This window comes from Salvelinus fontinalis, chromosome 28 (assembly GCF_029448725.1).
Source record: "Salvelinus fontinalis isolate EN_2023a chromosome 28, ASM2944872v1, whole genome shotgun sequence".
Taxonomy (NCBI): domain Eukaryota; kingdom Metazoa; phylum Chordata; class Actinopteri; order Salmoniformes; family Salmonidae; genus Salvelinus; species Salvelinus fontinalis.
Window position 1 is genome coordinate 35443589 of NC_074692.1, and position 24000 is coordinate 35467588.

The 24000-nt window shown below is 46.0% G+C and overlaps 1 protein-coding gene across 4 annotated transcripts in view; it reads left to right on the plus strand.

Moving 5' to 3' along the window:
* Positions 1-24000, plus strand: part of LOC129826640 (tight junction protein ZO-2-like) — a 255547-nt gene that overhangs the window by 175556 nt on the left and 55991 nt on the right. For all 4 annotated transcript variants that reach the window (XM_055887581.1, XM_055887585.1, XM_055887583.1 and 1 more), the window contains exons 5-10: positions 1319-1946; positions 3262-3365; positions 4426-4579; positions 12479-12584; positions 20620-20768; positions 21014-21077. In XM_055887581.1, the coding sequence (XP_055743556.1) occupies positions 1319-1946; positions 3262-3365; positions 4426-4579; positions 12479-12584; positions 20620-20768; positions 21014-21077 (1205 nt within the window). The remainder of the gene's footprint in view (positions 1-1318; positions 1947-3261; positions 3366-4425; positions 4580-12478; positions 12585-20619; positions 20769-21013; positions 21078-24000) is intronic.

Below are 24000 nucleotides of genomic sequence, written 5' to 3' on the forward strand. Positions count from 1 at the left end.
CTTTGGTCATTAATATGGTCGAATCCGGAAACTATAATTTTGAAAACAAAATGTTTTTTCTTTCAGTGAAATACGGAACTGTTCCGTATTTTATCTAACGGGTTGCATCCCTAAGTTTAAATATTGCTGTTACATTGTACAACCTTCGATGTCATGTCATAATTATGTAAAATTCTGGCAAATTAATTACGGTCTTTGTTAGGAATAAATGGACTTCACGCAGTTCGCAACGAGCCAGGTGGCCCAAACTGCTGCATATACCCTGACTGCTTGCACGGAACACAAGAGAAGTGACACAATTTCACTAATTATAAGAAATTCTTGTTAGCAGGCAATATTAACTAAATATGCAGGTTTTAAAAAATATATACTTGTGTATTGATTTTAAAGAAAGGCATTGATATTTATGGTTAGGTTTGGTGCAACGACAGTGCTAAATCATCACCCGTTTGGCGAGGTAGGCTGTGATTCGATGAGAAATGAACAGGCACCGCATCGATTATATGCAACGCAGGACACGCTAGATAAACTAGTAATATCATCAACCATGTGTAGTTAACTAGTGATTGTGAAGATTGTTTTTTATAAGTTTAATGCTAGCTAGCAACTTACCTTGGCTTCTTGCTGCCCTCGCGTAACAGGTAGTCAGCCTGCCACGCAGGCTCCTCGTGGAGTGCAATGAAAGGCAGGTGATGGAGCGTTGGACTAGTAACCGGAAGGTTGCAAAAACGAATCCCCGAGCTGACAAAGTAAAAATCTGTCGTACTGCCCCCGAACAAGGCAGTTAACATACCGTTCCTAGGCCGTCATTGAAGGCCGTCATTAAAAATGTGTTCTTAACTGACTTGCCTAGTTAAATAAAGGTGTAAAAAAATATGTGTCCAAAAATACCGATTTCCGATTGTTATGAAAACTTCAAATCGGCCCTAATTAATCGGCCATTCCGTTTAATCAGTCGACCTCTATTTTCTATCCAAATCTATCTATATGCATATCCTAGCTTCTGGGCCTGAGTAACACGCAGTTTACTTTGGGCGCGCTTTTCATCCGGACGTGAAAATACTGCCCCCTACCCAAGAGAGGTTAACACTGTCACACCTTTAATACTGCATAGCCCAAAATAACCCTACTGCCCCACTCTTGCTCCCGGCTCTCTCTCTCTCTCTCTCTCTCTGTGCGTGTGCGTGTGTTAGTCTCTTGGGTGTTTTGTGATCCTTTCCATCAAAATGCAGCAGTGTTCCAGGCCTGAGCTCTCTGCATAGCAATACAATGTGTAATGGTTGACCCTGTCTGTCTCTCTGTGTGTGCTTCTCCTCAGACGGTGAAGAGACCTCGGAAGGTGGCTCTCCACTCCCTGAAGCCCCCCCCGTCCCCCGGCGGCAAGAGTCGAGACTTCGGCACCACCCGTTACTACGATGCCGATGACAACCAGAGTGACGGGGGCTGGCAACGTGGCAACGGTGGGCCCGGTTACACCCACGAGCCTCATGACCTCACCCCCGACAACAAGAACTACCTGGACCCCGACTACGGCGGCCGCGGTAATCGGGGGAGGAGCCGAGGGAGGAGCCAGGAGAGGGCATCGCCGAGCCCCGAGCATCGCCGTGACAACAGCAAGGGGCGGGCCTTGGACCGGGAGCCGCCCAGTCCCGAGAGGCTGCGGTATCCACGGGAACGTAGCCGGGGGAGGAGCACGGACCGGGAGAGGGGAGGAGGGAGTCCAGGTGGGAGGAGCTACGGCCGGGGGGACAGCTACGAGCGTGGAGGGGGGAGGTACGGGGATGTGGGAGGTACTGGAGGGAGGATGGTGAAGAGTAAGAGTAGAGACCAACTCCAGGAGCCTTCCTCCCCGGACCTCCCAAGAGGAGGAGGAGGAGGAGCTAGAGACCTGGAGCCCCTGGAGAAACCTGTTAATGTCCTGCTGGTCAAGAACAGACCCAACGAAGGTACCAGACATAGTCTACAACAGTAACTAACCCGACGATGGTACCAGACATAGTCTACAACAGTAACTAACCCGACGATGGTACCAGACATAGTCTACTACAGTAACTAACCCAACGATGGTACCAGACATAGTCTACTACAGTAACTAACCCAACGAAGGTACCAGACATAGTTTACTACAGTAACTAACCCAACGATGGTACCAGACATAGTCTACAACAGTAACTAACCCAACGATGGTACCAGACATAGTTTACTATAGTAACTAACCCAACGATGGTACCAGACATAGTCTACTACAGTAACTAACCCAACGATGGTACCAGACATAGTCTACTACAGTAACTAACCCAACGATGGTACCAGACATAGTCTACTACAGTAACTAACCCAACGATGGTACCAGACATAGTCTACTACAGTAACTAACCCAACGATGGTACCAGACATAGTCTACAACAGTAACTAACCCAACGATGGTACCAGACATCGTCTACTACAGTAACTAACCCAACGAAGATACCAGACATCGTCTACTACAGTAACTAACCCAACGATGGTACCAGACATAGTCTACAACAGTAACTAACCCAACGATGGTACCAGACATAGTCTACAACAGTAACTAACCCAACGATGGTACCAGACATAGTCTACTACAGTAACTAACCCAACGATGGTACCAGACATAGTCTACAACAGTAACTAACCCAACGATGGTACCAGACATAGTTTACTATAGTAACTAACCCAACGATGGTACCAGACATAGTTTACTATAGTAACTAACCCAACGATGATACCAGACATAGTTTACTATAGTAACTAGCCCAACGATGGTACCAGACATAGTTTACTACAGTAACTAACCCAACGATGGTACCAGACATAGTTTACTATAGTAACTAACCCAACGATGGTACCAGACATAGTTTACTATAGTAACTAGCCCAACGATGGTACCAGACATAGTCTACAACAGTAACTAACCCAACGAAGGTACCAGACATAGTCTACAACAGTAACTAACCCAACGATGGTACCAGACATAGTCTACTACAGTAACTAACCCAACGATGGTACCAGACATAGTCTACTACAGTAACTAACCCAACGATGGTGAGAAGCTGTGATCATAATGTTAGTTCCTTTACAATAAGTGTTCAGTCCTTAGGAAGGGATGATGTTTAAAGGACCTGCTTAGATTTTGTAATGGTCATTTTGTAAAGGTCAGAGGTTACGGGGGTTTTAAGGTCAGGCTTGAGGTATGTTCTCTGGTTGCTGCAGCTAGTCACTAACTGTGTGTCTGTCTAGAGTACGGTCTGCGTCTGGGCAGTCAGATCTTCATCAAGGAGATGACCAGTACAGGACTGGCTACCAAGGACGGAAACTTACAGGAGGGAGACATCATTCTCAAGGTCTACAGACACACACACACACACACAGTCACACATCTTCACACACACACTCTCAATTTCAATTTAATTGGTCGTCATAGGCATGACTGCAAAGTAGGATGCTGCCAAATGTTTCATGTTTAATCGCTTTCCCCATTCCTCTCTTCATCTCACACCCAAACTGTCAATTCACTACCCCACTAATTTATACTCTACTTTCTCTGTTTCTCTGTTCTCCTCACTTTCCTCTTTCTTTTCTCCTTTCTCTCCTCTCTCTCCTCTCCTCACTCTCCTCTCCTCACTCTCCTCTCCTCTCCTCACTCTCCTCTCCTCACTCTCCTCTCCTCTCCTCACTCTCCTCTCCTCACTCTCCTCTCCTCTCCTCACTCTCCTCTCCTCACTCTCCTCTCCTCACTCTCCTCTCCTCACTCTCCTCTCCTCACTCTCCTCTCCTCACTCTCCTCTCCTCACTCTCCTCTCTCGCCTCTCCCCTCGCTTCTCTCTCCTCTCCTCTCTCTCCTCTCTCCTCTTCTCTCCTCTCCTCTCTCTCCTCTCTCTCCTCTCTCTCCTCTCTCTCCTCTCCCACCTCTCCTCTCTCACCTCTCCTTTCTCACCTCTCCTCTCTCTCTTTTCTCCTCACTCTCCTCTCTCCTTTCTCTCCTCTCCTATCTCTCCTTCTCTCACCTCTCCTCTCTCTCTCTCTCTCTCTCTCTCTCTCTCTCTCTCTCTCTCTCTCTCTCTCTCTCTCTCTCTTTTCTCCTCACTCTCCTCTCCTCTCCTCTCCTCTCCTCTCCTCTCCTCTCCTCTCCTCTCCTCTCCTCTCCTCTCCTCTCCTCTCCTCTCCTCTCCTCTCCTCTCCTCTCCTCTCTCTCTCTCTCTCTCTCTCTCCTCTTTTCTCCTCTCCTCTTTCTCCTCTCTTCTCTCTCCTCACTCTTCTCTCCCCTATATCTCCTCTTTTCTCCTATATCTCCTCTTCTCTCCTATTCCTCACTCTCCTCTCCTGTCCTCTCCTCACTCTCCTTTCTTCTCTCCTATATCTCCTCTCCTCTCCTCTCTCTGCTTCCGATCTCCCTCTCTTCAGATCAACGGGACAGTAACAGAGAACCTGTCTCTGAACGATGCAGGGAAGCTGATTGAGAAGTCTAGAGGAAAACTCCAGCTGGTCATCCAAAGAGACCGGAGACAGATCCTCATCCGTATCCCGTCCCTCGTCGACTCTGACTCCGAACCTGACGGTGAGTGACTGACTGGGGAGGGATAGGGATGACAGACATCTGTTCTGACCAATAGCAGAGCGGTATTCAGAGTTTAGAAGATGACGGACACCTGTCCTGACCAATGGCAGAGCAGTATTCACAGAATATAGTGGTTTGTATGGGTTATATTCCAGTCCCAGAAGTTGAGAGTGTGTTGGTTTTCTCTGCTCCACTGACATGTCATTGATCACTGTACTAGTGTTGCACGGTATATCGAAACGTCGGAACTTTTTGGATACTAAAACATGAAAAACGGTTCAGTACTATAATTTAAAAAAACTTTTGGTACTTCTGTGTGTCTCGTGTCACATACGGATTGAGAGGATCGAGTCTGTCTAGTAATGTGTCTGAATGTTCTCTAGGGGGCAGTAGTAAGCTAACCTGGCTACTTGTTTTCTCCAGGGGGCAGTAGTAAGCTAGCCAGGCTACTTGTCTTCTCTAGGGGACAGTAGTAAGCTAGCCAGGCTACTTGTCTTCTCTAGGGGGCAGTAGTAAGCTAGCCAGGCTACTTCTCTTCTCAAGGGGGCAGTAGTAAGGTAGCCAGGCTACTTGTCTTCTCTAGGGGGCAGTAGTAAGCTAGCCAGGCTACTTCTCTTCTCAAGGGGGCAGTAGTAAGGTAGCCAGGCTACTTGTCTTCTCTAGGGGACAGTAGTAAGCTAGCCAGGCTACTTCTCTTCTCAAGGGGGCAGTAGTAAGGTAGCCAGGCTACTTGTCTTCTCTAGGGGACAGTAGTAAGCTAGCCAGGCTACTTGTCTTCTCTAGGGGACAGTAGTAAGCTAGCCAGGCTACTTGTCTTCTCTAGGGGGCAGTAGTAAGCTAGCCAGGCTACTTCTCTTCTCAAGGGGGCAGTAGTAAGCTAGCCAGGCTACTTGTCTTCTCTAGGGGACAGTAGTAAGCTAGCCAGGCTACTTGTCTTCTCTAGGGGGCAGTAGTAAGCTAGCCAGGCTACTTGTCTTCTCTAGGGGGCAGTAGTAAGCTAGCCAGGCTACTTGTCTTCTCTAGGGGGCAGTAGTAAGCTAGCCAGGCTACTTGTCTTCTCTAGGGGGCAGTAGTAAGCTAGCCAGGCTACTTGTCTTCTCTAGGGGGCAGTAGTAAGCTAGCCAGGCTACTTCTCTTCTCAAGGGGGCAGTAGTAAGGTAGCCAGGCTACTTGTCTTCTCTAGGGGGCAGTAGTAAGCTAGCCAGGCTACTTCTCTTCTCAAGGGGGCAGTAGTAAGGTAGCCAGGCTACTTGTCTTCTCTAGGGGACAGTAGTAAGCTAGCCAGGCTACTTCTCTTCTCAAAGCGGCAGTAGTAAGGTAGCCAGGCTACTTGTCTTCTCTAGGGGACAGTAGTAAGCTAGCCAGGCTACTTGTCTTCTCTAGGGGACAGTAGTAAGCTAGCCAGGCTACTTGTCTTCTCTAGGGGGCAGTAGTAAGCTAGCCAGGCTACTTGTCTTCTCTAGGGGGCAGTAGTAAGCTAGCCAGGCTACTTGTCTTCTCTAGGGGACAGTAGTAAGCTAGCCAGGCTACTTGTCTTCTCTAGGGGGCAGTAGTAAGCTAGCCAGGCTACTTGTCTTCTCTAGGGGGCAGTAGTAAGCTAGCCAGGCTACTTGTCTTCTCTAGGGGGCAGTAGTAAGCTTGCCAGGCTACTTGTCTTCTCAAGGGGGCAGTAGTAAGCTAGCCAGGCTACTTGTCTTCTCTAGGGGGCAGTAATATGCTAGCCAGGCTACTTGTCTTCTCTAGGGGGCAATAGTAAGCTAGCCAGGCTACTTGTCTTCTATAGGGGGCAGTAATAAGCTAGCCAGGCTACTTGTCTTCTCTAGGGGGCAGTAGTAAGCTAGCCAGGCTACTTTTCTTCTCTAGGGGGCAATAGTAAGCTAGCCAGGCTACTTGTCTTCTCTATGGGGCAGTAGTAAGCTAGCCAGGCTACTTGTCTTCTCTAGGGCGCAGTAGTAAGCTAGCCAGGCTACTTGTCTTCTCTAGGGCGCAGTAGTAAGCTAGCCAGGCTACTTGTCTTCTCAAGGGGGCAATAGTAAGCTAGCCAGGCTACTTGTCTTCTCAAGGGGGAATCGAGTATAATTTCGGTATCATATCGTTTTGGTATCGAGTATCATGATACTTAACCTGGTATCGGTATTGAAGTCAAAATTCTGGTATCGTGACAACACTACACTATACAGTACAGATTAGTGTTGCCAAGTCTCATTGGGTTGCCAAGTCTCATTGGGTTGCCAAGTCTCATTGGCAACACTGTACGGTCATCATGAGCATGAAAACCAACCATTCTTTGACTCAACACTGGGTGTTTCATAAGCATGAATGGGGTCAAATAGGAAACATATTACAGCTGATACAGATCAGTTTAGGAGTGTGAAGATACTAGTTAGTCATATATATATTAGTCATCAGTAGAAAATGATATTCAACAGTATCAAATGACATTATTTAAACATTCCTTGAGTAGACAGCCACCAATCAGACCACGGCCCTGTTGAGGTAAAAATATCTGGCTTTTAACGGGTTAAAAATGGGACACGAAATTAGGTATTGTCACTGCCATGTCACAGAGGTCACCCAGTCCATTCTTAGTTTACTTCTAGGACAGACAGAGTCACCTAAAGTGGTTCATTACTAGCCCAAGTACACTATTTACTAGCCTAAGTACACTCCTAACTCATACTAGGAAGTTAAACAGAATATACAGTGTTGACAACAAAAAGAGATTTCCTCAATCGTAGCCTACAAAAGAGAAATCCTTTTTGTCTTCTCTCTTCCAGATTAAATGTCATACTTTTAGATGAAGGGCCACCCAAGACAGACTCACGCGTCAGTAACGTTTGGTTGCCTTTAAGCTGTAAACATGAACCATGTCACAACACTGCTACACTACAACAAGTTGTCAAGCTTTTACACTTTTACACTTCCGTTTTGCTATTTTACTTCTTTTTTTTTACACTTTCCTAAAACTAATAAAGTATTTTAATCACAATTTATTTTGTACTGTGTGATTTATTAAGTACAGTAGGTTGAATAATGCCATATTTTATTTTTTACTTTACATTTAGTACAAATATTTTACTGTACATTTAATTGTACTTAAAAGTACATATAGAACAAATACATCTTAGCTTTGTACCACTTAAAGTCAATTGTTATTCTTCCCATAGCTTTAATACTGAGTACACCATATTCTGTCATTAGTAAAAACCTGCAACAACTTAGAGAAATGGTAGTAACTTGACTACTATTCAATTCCAAATACAGGAAGTTGCATGAAAAACCAAGGCAAGATTACTGCATCATTATAACCATGGTAACAACATATTAATATTCTTCCTTCAGTGTTTAACAGGAGTTGAATACTACCGGATTTGAGTGAATTATTGTCAAGTGTTTTTGTCTCAACCTATATTGTTTGTTCAACATACAGCATCACATTACCATTTCATACAAAGTGTGTTATTTTCAGGGCTAATCATACATGGTCTGTTCCTGTCAATGTGGCTGTGATAGACTGATCTCAGTCCAGCCCGTGAAAACAGACCTGACTTCCCTGCCTGTCAACTGTCACAGTAAATCAGCGAGGATAGGCTGATTACCAGGAAGTAGTGTGTGGCTGAAGGCCCCTATAGGCTGAAGACAGGGAATGGGAGGGCAGTTGAAGAACAGGAGCACTGTCAGGCTGCCTGTCAGCCTGTCTTTCTGTCGGTCTGTCTATCCAGCCGACGGTCTGTTAGTCAGGCTGCCTGCCAGCCTGTCTTTCTGTCGGTCTGTCTATCCAGCAGATGGTCTGTTTGTCAGGCTGTCTGTCTGTTGGGTTGATTGTCTAGCCGTCTGTCTAGCCTTCTACGCCATCGAAGGGAACATAAAACTTGACATAGGATTAGGATCTGACTAAAAATACTTGAATAAGTTATAGAACACATTGCCCTTTAATGGTTGTGAGGTCTGGGGTCTGCTCACCAACCAAGATTTCACAAAATGGAAGAGATGCCCACACATTTCACCACAAAGCCCTCACTTACAGAGAGAGGATCCTAGAGAAGAGTCCCTTTAGCCAGCTATTTCTGGGACTGTTCACACACAGAAACACTAACATACCCCAAAGAGCCCCAGGACAGCAACACAATTAGACCCAACCAAATTATGAGAAAACAACAAAAGAACTATTTGACACTCTGGAAAGAATGAACAAAAAAACAGAGCAAACTTGAATGCTATTTGAATGCTTGAATGCTATTAGACCTGGCAATCGAGAGAAAACAGGCTATGTGCACACTGCCCACAAAATGAGGTGGAAACTGAGCTGCACTTCCAAACCTCCTGTCAAATGTATGACCATATTAGATACACATATTTCCCACAGATCACACAGACCCACAAAGAATTTTAAAACAAATCAAACATTAATAAACTCCCATATCTGTTAGGTGAAATACCGCAGTGTTCCATCACAGCAGCAAGATTTGTGGCCTGTTGCCATGACAAAAGGGAAACCAGTAAATACCACCAATATTTATCTACAGTATCAAGAGTCTAGACAAAAGGAGACAAAACCAGACCACGCTGTTCAGTACAAAACACCAAACACACCGGTTAAACCAACTTTGACCAGTTTATTTCATGTTTCCATGTTTCAATTCACCCGTCAATAAACCCGTTCACCTATCTCTTATTTTAATACCTACCAGGTATTGTTACGTGTGGCTCTCCTGCTAGAAATACACAACCTTTTGTTATGAGAGGTATGTCTGTCTGTCGGGATGTCTGTCGGGTCGGTTTGTCGGGCTGTCTGTCTGTCTAGCTAGCCATATGTGTTTGTCTGTCTGTCCAGCTGTCTTTCTGTCCAGCCGTCTGCCTGTCTGTCCAGCCATCTGCCTGTCTGTCTAGCCATCTGTCTGTCAGGCTGTCTGTCGGGCTGCCTGTCAGCCGGTCTTTCTGTCGTCTGTCAGCCAGTCTGTCTGTCTATCCAGCCGTCTGTCTGTTTGTCAGGCTGTCTGTTTGTTGGGTTGATTGTCTAGCCGTCTGTCTAGCCGTTGGTCTGTCAGGCTCTCTAGCTGTCTGCCTGTCTGTCTAGCTGTCTGCCTGTATGTTTAGCTGTCTGTTTGTATGTTTAGCCGCACGGCTGTCTGCCTGTCTGTCCTGTCATCTACCTGTCTGTCTAGCCTCCTTTCTGTCTGTCTAGTTGTCTTCCTGTCTGTCTAGTTGTCTTCCTGTCTGTCTAGTTGTCTTCCTGTCTGTCTAGTTGTCTTCCTGTCTGTCTAGCTGTCTGTTTTGTCTATCTAGCCATCTCTGTTGGGCTGTCTGTCTGTCGGGCTGTCTGTCTGTCGGGCTGTCTGTCTGTCGGGCTGTCTGTCTGTCGGGCTGTCTGTCTGTCGGGCTGTCTGTCTGTCGGGCTGTCTGTCTGTCGGGCTGTCTGTCTGTCGGGCTGTCTGTCTGTCGGGCTGTCTGTCTGTCGGGCTGTCTGTTGGGCTGTCGGGCTGTCTGTTGGGCTGTCGGGCTGTCTGTCTGTCAGGCTGTCTGTTGGGCTGTCTGTCTGTCAGGTTGTCTGTTGGGTTGTCTGTCTGTTGGGCTGTCTGTCAATAGTTCTTTACAGGAGCTGCTCATGAGGACTGTTAATGCAACCGGATCATGCACTTTCAGATGCAACATCACCATTCACAGTAACTCCCTCACCTCTCCTTCTCCCTCACCTCTCCTTCTCCCTCCCTCCCTCCCTCCCTCCCTCCCTCCCTCCCTCCCTCCCTCCCTCCCTCATCTCTCCCTCTCCCTCTCCCTCTCCCTCTCCCTCTCCCTCCCTCACCCTCACCTCTCCCTCCCTCCCTCATCTCTTCCTCCCTCACCCTCACCTCTCCTTCCCTCACCCTCGCATCTCCCTCCCTCACCGCTCCCTCCCTCACCCTCACCTCTCCCTCACCTCTCTCTCCCTCCCTCACCTCTCCCTCCCTCACCCTCATCTCTCCCTCCCTCACCATCTCCCTCCCTCTCCCACCCTCACCCTCACCTCTCCCTCCCTCTCCCTCCCTCACCCTCCCCTCTCCCCCACTCTTTTTCTCTCTTGTGCTATCACTCCTTCACTCTCTCGCTCTTGTGGTCACTTTCCCTCCATTCTCCCTCTCACTCTCTCACCTCCATACTCCCACTCTCTCTCTCTCTCTCACCTCCCTCCCCATTCTCTCTCTCTCTCTTTCTCCCTGATGAGGACCAGTCATCACTTTTTGTCCTCCACTGTTCCTCCCTACTGCGTTACAGCTACAGTCTGTCTGAATGATTCTAACTCTAATGTAATGTATAGAGATGTAATGGCCTGTCCCGGGAAACATCGCCATGGTCACTATCACATTCACTCAAATCACTTTTTAATTGGCCAAAAATTAGATGTGAAAAATATATTTGGTAATGAAGTGAGACTGAATACACTACGATGCTGTAGCTAATGCCAACGCCTTAGATCAATGGGGCATAGTCTAGTGCCTTGAGTTCTGACCAGGAAAAACTCTGGGCTAGAGTTTTGGGTTATAACGAAAGGCCTGGAGTTTTTCCTGGTTAGTGTTACGTGGTAAGGAACAACTCAGGGCACTAGATATGATGTATCCATTTAGATATGGCACTCTCACGGTCTCTCTCCCTCTCTCTCATTCTCTCTCTCTTTCTCTCTCACACCTGGCTCCGCTTTTCTGCAGGCACACACATTCTCCTCTCCTCATCCTCTCCTCCTTCCCCTCTCCTCCTTCTCATTGGCAAAGAGATCAGAGGGAATACACAGGATATAGTGACAGAGCAGAGTGACTGAGCACTGTTAGATCTCTGTACTGTACAGCACAGTCTGTATGTATCAGGAGTGGACTACAGGCCCAGTGTGGCTACAGGTGCTCACTACCTTTTAATTTCACTGTTATGAAACCAGACAGACAATCTAATACATATCTGATCTATCTAGTTGTAGAATGCATAGCCACACTGATCTGGATTAATCTTAATCTGATCTATCTAGTTGTAGAATGCATAGCCACACTGATCTGGATTAATCTTAATCTGATCTATCTAGTTGTAGAATGCGTAGCCACACTGATCTGGATTAATATTAATCTGATCTATCTAGTTGTAGAATGCATAGCCACACTGATCTGGATTAATCTTAATCTGATCTATCTAGTTGTAGAATGCGTAGCCACACTGATCTGGATTAATATTAATCTGATCTATCTAGTTGTAGAATACATAGCCACACTGATCTGGATTAATCTTAATCTGATCTATCTAGTTGTAGAATGCGTAGCCACACTGATCTGGATTAATATTAATCTGATCTATCTAGTTGTAGAATGTATAGCCACACTGATCTGGAGACTAACCTCTTCAATTGTTATGAGTCATGGATAGTATCATATTTCATACTAAATACTGTATGTCAGCCATTTTATCATGACTTTGTCAGATCTTCAGAGTTTCTAACAGTCATCCTGGATTAGATTGACAGTATAGTACAGAACTGTATGCAGTGTGAGGTCACTCAGAACATGTTATAGAGGCAGAACATTCTTCAGTTACTCCACCTCTATCTGATTCCAACACAGCTAGGGGACTGGTGATGGGCCTTCTTCTTCGGACAACCAATCAGGTTTCCTCTGGTGTACAAATTCTCCTGGTGAAGTGAACACAGTGAATACGATATGTTTATATCTAATCTCTCTGTTTCTCACTCACTCACACTCTCTCTCTCTCACTCTTCCACCCTCTCTCCCCCCTCTCTCTTTCTTTCTCCCTTCTCTCTCTTTCTCCCTCTCTCTCTCGCTCCCCCTCTCTCTCTCTTCCTCCCTCTCTCTCTCCTCTCTCTCTTTCTTTCTCCCCTCTCTCTCTCTTTTTCTCTGTCTCTCTTTCTCTATCTCTTTCTCTCAGATATTTCAGAGATGGAGTCCTACCATTCCTACTCTCCCCAGGAGGACAGGAGATCTCGCCAGTCTGACCTCTCCTCCCATTCCTCTAATGAGAGAGACTACCCCAGGTAGGATGGAGGTGGGAGAGAGAGAGAGAGGGAGGGAGGTATAGTAGGTCTATAATAGATGGAAAGAGAGAATTTAACCTGTCCGTTGATGAATAGATGGATATGAGAAGTGAAGAACACAGATATACAGTGTACCTCAGTCAGAAATAATATGAAAGTTGTTACTGTACTGTGTAATAAATAATACACAACATTCTTAGTGTCCAACCTGACTGGATGGATGGATGACTGGATGGATGACAATGGATGGATGACAATGGATGGATGACAATGGATGGATGGGTGAACGACTGGATGGATGGACGACTGGATGGATGACTGAAAATATGATGACTGGATGGATAGATGGATGAATGGAAAGATGTGAGATGAGTTACAGGAGGTGAGCTACAATATAGGACATGTAGTGGTATTGTTCCAGTACTGTTCCAGTATAGGTCAGGTAGAGGTACTGTTCCAGTATAGGTCAGGTAGAGGTACTGTTCCAGTATAGGTCAGGTAGAGGTACTGTTCCAGTATAGGTCAGGTAGAGGTACTGTTCCAGTACTGTTCCAGTATAGGTCAGGTAGAGATACTGTTCCAGTATAGGTCAGGTAGAGATACTGTTCCAGTATAGGTCAGGTAGAGGTACTGTTCCAGTATAGGTCAGGTAGAGGTACTGTTCCAGTATAGGTCAGGTAGAGGTACTGTTCCAGTACTGTTCCAGTATAGGTCAGGTAGAGATACTGTTCCAGTATAGGTCAGGTAGAGATACTGTTCCAGTATAGGTCAGGTAGAGGTACTGTTCCAGTATAGGTCAGGTAGAGGTACTGTTCCAGTATAGGTCAGGTAGAGGTACTGTTCCGGTATAGGTCAGGTAGAGGTACTGTTCCGGTATAGATCAGGTAGAGGTACTGTTCCGGTATAGATCAGGTAGAGATACTGTTCCAGTATAGGTCAGGTAGAGGTACTGTTCCAGTATTGTTCCAGTATAGGTCAGGTAGAGGTACTGTTCCAGTATAGGTCAGGTAGAGGTACTGTTCCGGTATAGGTCAGGTAGAGGTACTGTTCCGGTATAGGTCAGGTAGAGGTACTGTTCCGGTATAGGTCAGGTAGAGGTACTGTTCCAGTATTGTTCCAGTATAGGTCAGGTAGAGGTACTGTTCCAGTATAGATCAGGTAGAGGTACTGTTCCAGTATAGGTCAGGTAGAGGTACTGTTCCGGTATAGGTCAGGTAGAGGTACTGTTCCGGTATAGGTCAGGTAGAGGTACTGTTCCGGTATAGGTCAGGTAGAGGTACTGTTCCGGTATAGGTCAGGTAGAGGTACTGTTCCAGTATTGTGCCAGTATAGGTCAGGTAGAGGTACTGTTCCAGTATAGGCCAGGTAGAGGTACTGTTCCAGTATAGGTCAGGTAGAGGTACTGTTCCGGTATAGGTCAGGTAGAGGTACTGTTCCAGTATAGGCCAGGTAGAGGTACTGTTCCAGTATAGGCCAGGTAGAGGTACTGTTCCAGTATAGGCCAGGTAGAGGTACTGTTCCAGTATAGGCCAGGTAGAGGTACTGTTCCAGTATAGATCAGGTAGAGGTACTGTTCCAGTATAGGTCAGGTAGAGGTACTGTTCCAGTATAGGTCAGGTAGAGGTACTGTTCCAGTATAGATCAGGTAGAGGTACTGTTCCAGTATAGATCAGGTAGAGGTACTGTTCCAGTATAGGTCAGGTAGAGATACTGTTCCAGTGTAGGTCAGGTAGAGGTACTGTTCCAGTATTGTTCCAGTATAGGTCAGGTAGAGATACTGTGCCAGTATAGGTCAGGTAGAGGTACTGTTCCAGTATTGTTCCAGTATAGGTCAGGTAGAGATACTGTTCCAGTATAGGTCAGGTAGAGATACTGTTCCAGTATAGGTCAGGTAGAGGTACTGTTCCAGTGTAGGTCAGGTAGAGGTACTGTTCCAGTATTGTTCCAGTATAGGTCAGGTAGAGATACTGTGCCAGTATAGGTCAGGTAGAGGTACTGTTCCAGTATTGTGCCAGTATAGGTCAGGTAGAGGTACTGTTCCAGTATAGATCAGGTAGAGGTACTGTTCCAGTATAGGTCAGGTAGAGGTACTGTTCCAGTATAGGTCAGGTAGAGGTACTGTTCCAGTATAGGTCAGGTAGAGGTACTGTTCCAGTGTAGGTCAGGTAGAGGTACTGTTCCAGTATTGTTCCAGTATAGGTCAGGTAGAGATACTGTTCCAGTATAGGTCAGGTAGAGATACTGTTCCAGTATAGGTCAGGTAGAGGTACTGTTCCAGTATAGGTCAGGTAGAGGTACTGTTCCAGTATAGGTCAGGTAGAGGTACTGTTCCGGTATAGGTCAGGTAGAGGTACTGTTCCGGTATAGATCAGGTAGAGGTACTGTTCCGGTATAGATCAGGTAGAGATACTGTTCCGGTATAGGTCAGGTAGAGGTACTGTTCCAGTATTGTTCCAGTATAGGTCAGGTAGAGGTACTGTTCCAGTATAGGTCAGGTAGAGGTACTGTTCCGGTATAGGTCAGGTAGAGGTACTGTTCCGGTATAGGTCAGGTAGAGGTACTGTTCCGGTATAGGTCAGGTAGAGGTACTGTTCCAGTATTGTTCCAGTATAGGTCAGGTAGAGGTACTGTTCCAGTATAGATCAGGTAGAGGTACTGTTCCAGTATAGGTCAGGTAGAGGTACTGTTCCGGTATAGGTCAGGTAGAGGTACTGTTCCGGTATAGGTCAGGTAGAGGTACTGTTCCGGTATAGGTCAGGTAGAGGTACTGTTCCGGTATAGGTCAGGTAGAGGTACTGTTCCAGTATTGTGCCAGTATAGGTCAGGTAGAGGTACTGTTCCAGTATAGGCCAGGTAGAGGTACTGTTCCAGTATAGGTCAGGTAGAGGTACTGTTCCGGTATAGGTCAGGTAGAGGTACTGTTCCAGTATAGGCCAGGTAGAGGTACTGTTCCAGTATAGGCCAGGTAGAGGTACTGTTCCAGTATAGGCCAGGTAGAGGTACTGTTCCAGTATAGATCAGGTAGAGGTACTGTTCCAGTATAGGTCAGGTAGAGGTACTGTTCCAGTATAGGTCAGGTAGAGGTACTGTTCCAGTATAGGTCAGGTAGAGGTACTGTTCCAGTATAGATCAGGTAGAGGTACTGTTCCAGTATAGATCAGGTAGAGGTACTGTTCCAGTATAGATCAGGTAGAGGTACTGTTCCAGTATAGGTCAGGTAGAGATACTGTTCCAGTGTAGGTCAGGTAGAGGTACTGTTCCAGTATTGTTCCAGTATAGGTCAGGTAGAGATACTGTGCCAGTATAGGTCAGGTAGAGGTACTGTTCCAGTATTGTTCCAGTATAGGTCAGGTAGAGATACTGTTCTAGTATAGGTCAGGTAGAGATACTGTTCCAGTATAGGTCAGGTAGAGGTACTGTTCCAGTGTAGGTCAGGTAGAGGTACTGTTCCAGTATTGTTCCAGTATAGGTCAGGTAGAGATACTGTGCCAGTATAGGTCAGGTAGAGGTACTGTTCCAGTATTGTGCCAGTATAGGTCAGGTAGAGGTACTGTTCCAGTATAGATCAGGTAGAGGTACTGTTCCAGTATAGGTCAGGTAGAGGTACTGTTCCAGTATAGGTCAGGTAGAGGTACTGTTCCAGTATAGGTCAGGTAGAGGTACTGTTCCAGTATAGGTCAGGTAGAGGTACTGTTCCAGTATAGATCAGGTAGAGGTACTGTTCCAGTATAGGTCAGGTAGAGATACTGTTCCAGTGTAGGTCAGGTAGAGGTACTGTTCCAGTGTAGGTCAGGTAGAGGTACTGTTCCAGTATAGGTCAGGTAGAGGTACTGTTCCAGTGTAGGTCAGGTAGAGGTACTGTTCCAGTATTGTTCCAGTATAGGTCAGGTAGAGATACTGTGCCAGTATAGGTCAGGTAGAGGTACTGTTCCAGTATTGTTCCAGTATAGGTCAGGTAGAGATACTGTTCCAGTATAGGTCAGGTAGAGATACTGTTCCAGTATAGGTCAGGTAGAGATACTGTTCCAGTATAGGTCAGGTAGAGGTACTGTTCCAGTGTAGGTCAGGTAGAGGTACTGTTCCAGTATTGTTCCAGTATAGGTCAGGTAGAGATACTGTGCCAGTATAGGTCAGGTAGAGGTACTGTTCCAGTATTGTGCCAGTATAGGTCAGGTAGAGGTACTGTTCCAGTATAGATCAGGTAGAGGTACTGTTCCAGTATAGGTCAGGTAGAGGTACTGTTCCAGTATAGGTCAGGTAGAGGTACTGTTCCAGTATAGGTCAGGTAGAGGTACTGTTCCAGTATAGGTCAGGTAGAGGTACTGTTCCAGTATAGGTCAGGTAGAGGTACTGTTCCAGTATAGGTCAGGTAGAGGTACTGTTCCAGTATAGATCAGGTAGAGGTACTGCTCCAGTATAGGTCAGGTAGAGATACTGTTCCAGTGTAGGTCAGGTAGAGGTACTGTTCCAGTATAGGTCAGGTAGAGGTACTGCTCCAGTATAGGTCAGGTAGAGGTACTGTTCCAGTATAGGTCAGGTAGAGGTACTGTTCCAGTGTAGGTCAGGTAGAGGTACTGTTCCAGTGTAGGTCAGGTAGAGGTACTGTTCCAGTGTAGGTCAGGTAGAGGTACTGTTCCAGTGTAGGTCAGGTAGAGATACTGTTCCAGTGTAGGTCAGGTAGAGATACTGTTCCAGTGTAGGTCAGGTAGAGGTACTGTTCCAGTATAGATCAGGTAGAGGTACTGCTCCAGTATAGGTCAGGTAGAGGTACTGTTCCAGTATAGGTCAGGTAGAGGTACTGTTCCAGTGTAGGTCAGGTAGAGGTACTGTTCCAGTATTTTTCCAGTATAGGTCAGGTAGAGGTACTGTTCCAGTACTGTTCCAGTATAGGTCAGGTAGAGGTACTGTTCCAGTGTAGGTCAGGTAGAGGTACTGTTCCAGTGTAGGTCAGGTAGAGGTACTGTTCCAGTGTAGGTCAGGTAGAGGTACTGTTCCAGTGTAGGTCAGGTAGAGGTACTGTTCCAGTGTAGGTCAGGTAGAGGTACTGTTCCAGTATAGGTCAGGTAGAGGTATTGTTCCAGTATAGGTCAGGTAGAGGTACTGTTCCAGTATAGGTCAGGTAGAGGTACTGTTCCAGAATAGGTCAGGTAGAGGTACTGTTCCAGTATAGGTCAGGTAGAGGTACTGTTCCAGTATAGGTCAGGTAGAGGTACTGTTCCAGTATAGGTCAGGTAGAGGTACTGTTCCAGTATAGGTCAGGTAGAGGTACTGTTCCAGTATAGGTCAGGTAGAGGTACTGTTCCAGTATAGGCCAGGTAGAGGTACTGTTCCAGTATAGGCCAGGTAGAGGTACTGTTCCAGTATAGGTCAGGTAGAGGTACTGTTCCAGTATAGGTCAGGTAGAGGTACTGTTCCAGTATAGGTCAGGTAGAGGTACTGTTCCAGTATAGATCAGGTAGAGGTACTGTTCCAGTATAGATCAGGTAGAGGTACTGTTCCAGTATAGATCAGGTAGAGGTACTGTTCCAGTATAGATCAGGTAGAGGTACTGTTCCAGTATAGGTCAGGTAGAGGTACTGTTCCAGTATTGTGCCAGTATAGGTCAGGTAGAGGTACTGTTCCAGTATAGGTCAGGTAGAGGTACTGTTCCAGTATAGGTCAGGTAGAGGTACTGTGCCAGTATAGGTCAGGTAGAGGTACTGTTCCAGTATTGTTCCAGTATAGGTCAGGTAGAGATACTGTTCCAGTATAGGTCAGGTAGAGATACTGTTCCAGTATAGGTCAGGTAGAGGTACTGTTCCAGTGTAGGTCAGGTAGAGGTACTGTTCCAGTATTGTTCCAGTATAGGTCAGGTAGAGATACTGTGCCAGTATAGGTCAGGTAGAGGTACTGTTCCAGTATTGTGCCAGTATAGGTCAGGTAGAGGTACTGTTCCAGTATAGATCAGGTAGAGGTACTGTTCCAGTATAGGTCAGGTAGAGGTACTGTTCCAGTATAGGTCAGGTAGAGGTACTGTTCCAGTATAGGTCAGGTAGAGGTACTGTTCCAGTATAGGTCAGGTTGAGGTACTGTTCCAGTATAGATCAGGTAGAGGTACTGTTCCAGTATAGGTCAGGTAGAGATACTGTTCCAGTGTAGGTCAGGTAGAGGTACTGTTCCAGTATAGGTCAGGTAGAGGTACTGTTCCAGTGTAGGTCAGGTAGAGGTACTGTTCCAGTATTGTTCCAGTATAGGTCAGGTAGAGATACTGTGCCAGTATAGGTCAGGTAGAGGTACTGTTCCAGTATTGTTCCAGTATAGGTCAGGTAGAGATACTGTTCCAGTATAGGTCAGGTAGAGATACTGTTCCAGTATAGGTCAGGTAGAGATACTGTTCCAGTATAGGTCAGGTAGAGGTACTGTTCCAGTGTAGGTCAGGTAGAGGTACTGTTCCAGTATTGTTCCAGTATAGGTCAGGTAGAGATACTGTGCCAGTATAGGTCAGGTAGAGGTACTGTTCCAGTATTGTGCCAGTATAGGTCAGGTAGAGGTACTGTTCCAGTATAGATCAGGTAGAGGTACTGTTCCAGTATAGGTCAGGTAGAGGTACTGTTCCAGTATAGGTCAGGTAGAGGTACTGTTCCAGTATAGGTCAGGTAGAGGTACTGTTCCAGTATAGGTCAGGTAGAGGTACTGTTCCAGTATAGGTCAGGTAGAGGTACTGTTCCAGTATAGATCAGGTAGAGGTACTGCTCCAGTATAGGTCAGGTAGAGATACTGTTCCAGTGTAGGTCAGGTAGAGGTACTGTTCCAGTATAGGTCAGGTAGAGGTACTGCTCCAGTATAGGTCAGGTAGAGGTACTGTTCCAGTATAGGTCAGGTAGAGGTACTGTTCCAGTGTAGGTCAGGTAGAGGTACTGTTCCAGTGTAGGTCAGGTAGAGATACTGTTCCAGTGTAGGTCAGGTAGAGGTACTGTTCCAGTATAGATCAGGTAGAGGTACTGCTCCAGTATAGGTCAGGTAGAGGTACTGTTCCAGTATAGGTCAGGTAGAGGTACTGTTCCAGTGTAGGTCAGGTAGAGGTACTGTTCCAGTATTTTTCCAGTATAGGTCAGGTAGAGGTACTGTTCCAGTACTGTTCCAGTATAGGTCAGGTAGAGGTACTGTTCCAGTATAGGTCAGGTAGAGGTACTGTTCCAGTGTAGGTCAGGTAGAGGTACTGTTCCAGTGTAGGTCAGGTAGAGGTACTGTTCCAGTATAGGTCAGGTAGAGGTATTGTTCCAGTATAGGTCAGGTAGAGGTACTGTTCCAGTATAGGTCAGGTAGAGGTACTGTTCCAGAATAGGTCAGGTAGAGGTACTGTTCCAGTATAGGTCAGGTAGAGGTACTGTTCCAGTATAGGTCAGGTAGAGGTACTGTTCCAGTATAGGTCAGGTAGAGGTACTGTTCCAGTATAGGTCAGGTAGAGGTACTGTTCCAGTATAGGTCAGGTAGAGGTACTGTTCCAGTATAGGTCAGGTAGAGGTACTGTTCCAGTATAGGTCAGGTAGAGGTACTGTTCCAGTATAGATCAGGTAGAGGTACTGTTCCAGTATAGGTCAGGTAGAGGTACTGTTCCAGTATAGGTCAGGTAGAGGTACTGTTCCAGTATTGTGCCAGTATAGGTCAGGTAGAGGTACTGTTCCAGTATAGGTCAGGTAGAGGTACTGTTCCAGTATAGGTCAGGTAGAGGTACTGTTCCAGTATAGGTCAGGTAGAGGTACTGTTCCAGTGTAGGTCAGGTAGAGGTACTGTTCCAGTATTGTTCCAGTATAGGTCAGGTAGAGGTACTGTTCCAGTACTGTTCCAGTATAGGTCAGGTAGAGGTACTGTTCCAGTATAGGTCAGGTAGAGGTACTGTTCCAGTATAGGTCAGGTAGAGGTACTGTTCCAGTATAGGTCAGGTAGAGGTACTGTTCCAGTATAGGTCAGGTAGAGGTACTGTTCCAGTAAACTATTGGTCAGGTAGAGGTATTGTTCCTGTGTCCAACCTGTCCAGTGTGTCCTTCCCACCCAGACCTCTAACCAGCCTGGAAGACTCTCCAAGGGTAGCCAAGATGTCTGCCATGGCCTCACCTTTCAGGGTTCCCCCTCTACAGGACCCCCCCGCCCCGGACCCTGCCAACCTGGAATCAGAGGGTGCGCCACGCCTCGACGAGCCACCAGGTACCCACAATGCATATTTTACCCACATTGCAGTGCATCAAGAACAAGTGGCCTCAAATCCTACCTAGGCCCTGTTTAAATGTAATCTTATAAAATTAGTAATCAGATTTTTAGACTGCTGCTTTTCAACCTGTCAGTGTCCTTCATTGAATGAGTATGTAGCCAACGAGTCCGGGTGGTCATTGATGAGAACTCACCCGTCACTATTTGTTTCGATGTGCTAATGCTGTGTTGTTGTTTTCCAGCGTCAGCAAAGACCACTCCTAAGATTCTGCTTCGCCCCAGCCCAGAGGATGAAGAGCTCTACGGGTGAGTAGATCACAGCCCAGAGTTATACTGCCTTGTATAAGAAACCCTGACCTGACTGTTGAGTAAAGGTTACATATGGAAGAGGAAGAGTCAGAGGAAGAGAGGCAGTAGAAAGACAGGAGTGTTCCTCTATTCCTCTTATTTGATTGAACCTTTATTTAACTAGGCGAGTCAGTTAAGATCTTTGTCGTTGTTAGGAATTTTGTTAATAAATAGTTAAAACAAATTCTAGCTTTAGATAAAACTATAACTAATTGAACTCTGCATGCCTGGTGAAAAGAGATTTGTGTTGTGGGTCATAAAATAAGCAGAAAGGGTCGTTAAACTATGGTTGAACTGACCCAAGTTAGCCCTGAGATGTTTTGATAAGGCTGGGGGTAACTTTTTAGGTCTTCCATTATCTTGAGTTGTCTGCTAAAGTGGTAATAAATTATAGTGAGCCTTCAGGATAATTGATTATATTATGTGTCATGTGTGTGTCCAGTGAAGTTAGAATGAACTTTTGAACCTGTTTTCTATTTGTCAGGACAATGAGACTCATTCTGTAACCTATGACGTCATATCTTGTATATAAACCTGTGTTTATGATCAAATGGCAGCGTGCTCCGAGAATAAACACTACTATTATCTAATTTTGATAAGACTGTATCCTGTCTATTTTATGTTAATAAGTATCTTGCAAATTCTTATAAATAGACAGATTGAATTTAATTAATGAGTACATTAGAGGAATTATTTAATTCCACTAACAGTCGTCAATCTTCATTTAAATAAATACAAATTCTTAAGACAATCATGGTACCAATAGTTGCTTCTAATACATCGGATGTAAACTCAGCAAAAAAAAAGAAACGTCCCTTTTTTCAGGACCCTGTCTTTCAAAGATAATTCGTAAAAATCCAATTAACTTCACAGATCTTCATTGTAAAGGGTTTAAACACTGTTTCCAATACTATTAATAAACGTGCACCAGTGGAAAGGTCGTTAAGACACTAACAGATTACAGATGGAAGGCAATTAAGGTCACAGTTATGAAAACTTAGGACACTAAAGAGGCCTTTCTACTGACTCTGAAAAACACCAAAAGAAAGATGCCCAAGGTCCCTGCTCATCTGCATGAACGTGCCTTGGGCATGCTGCAAGGAGGCATGAGGACTGCAAATGTGGCCAGGGCAAAAAATTGCAATGTCCGTACTGGAAGACGCCTAAGACGGCGCTACAGGGAGACAGGACGGACAGCTGACCGTCCTCACAGTGGCAGACCACGTGTAACAGCACCTGCACAGGATCGGTACATCCGAACATCACACCTGCGGGACAGGTACAGGATGGCACCAACAACTGCCTGAGTTACACCAGGAACGCACAATCCCTCCATCAGTGCTCAGACTGTCCGCAATATGCCGAGAGAGGCTGGACTGGGGGCTTGTAGGCCTGTTGTCTGGTGAGGACCTGCCTTACATCACCGGCAACAACGTCGCCTATGGGCCCAAACCCACCGTCGCTGGACCAGACAGGACTGGCAAAAAGTGCTCTTCACTGACGAGTCGTGGTTTTGTCTCACCAGGGGTGATGGTCGGATTTGCGTTTATAGTCGAAGGAATGAGCGTTACACCGAGGCCTGTACTCTGGAGTGGGATCGATTTGGAGGTGGAGGGTCCGTCATGGTCTGGGGCGGTGTGTCACAGCATCATCGGACTGAGCTTGTTGTCATTGCAGGCAATCTCAACGCTGTGCGTTACAGGGAGACATCCTCCTCCCTCATGTGGTACCCTTTCTGCAGGCTCATCCTGACATGATACTCCAGCATGACAATGCCACCAGCCATACTGCTCGTTCTAGGCGTCATTTCCTGCAAGACAGGAATGTCAGTGTTCTGCCATGGCCAGCGAAGTGCCCGGATCTCAATCCCATTGAGCACATCTGGGACCTGTTGGATCGGAGGGTGAGGGCTAGGGCCATTCCCCCCAGAAATGTCTGAGAACTTGCAAGTGCCTTGGTGGAAGAGTGGGGTAACATCTCACAGCAAGAACTGGCAAATCTGGTGCAGTCCATGAGGAGGCGATGCACTGCAGTACTTAATGCAGCTGGTGGCCACACCAGATACTGACTGTCACTTTTGATTTTTCCTCCCCCCCTTTGTTCAGGGACACATTATTCAATTTCTGTTAGTCACATGTCAATGGAACTTGTTCAGTTTATGTCTCAGTTGTTGAATCTTGATATGTTCATACAAATATTTACACATGTTAAGTTTGCTGAAAATAAATGTAGTTGACAGTGAGAGGACATTTTATGCTGAGTTTATGTCCTTAAACCGATTATTTAAAAAAACATGCACAGAAACAGTTAGAATGATAGTTTCGTTGCTCATGGCAGCCTGCAGTACCCCAGACGCCCTTCAACTTGAATTACTCAATGATTTTTATTTATTTATTATTTAACCTTTATTTAACTAGGCAAGTTAAGAACAAATTATTATTTACAATGACGGCCTTCCAAAAGGCAAAAGGCCTCCTGCGGGGACGGGGGCTGGGATTAAAACTATAAATATAGGACAAAACACACATTATGACAAGAGAGACACCACAACACTACATAAAGAGAGACCTAAGACAGCAACACAACATGGCAGCAACACATGACAACACAACATGGTAGCAACACCACATGACAACACAGCATGGTAGCCACACCACATGACAACACAGCATGGTAGCAACACAGCATGGTAGCAACACCACATGACAACACAGCATGGTAGCAACACCACATGACAACACAGCATGGTAGCAACACCACAGGACAACACAGCATGGTAGCAACACCACATGACAACACAGCATGGTAGCAACACAGCATGGTAGCAACACCACATGACAACACAGCATGGTAGCAACACCACATGACAACACAGCATGGT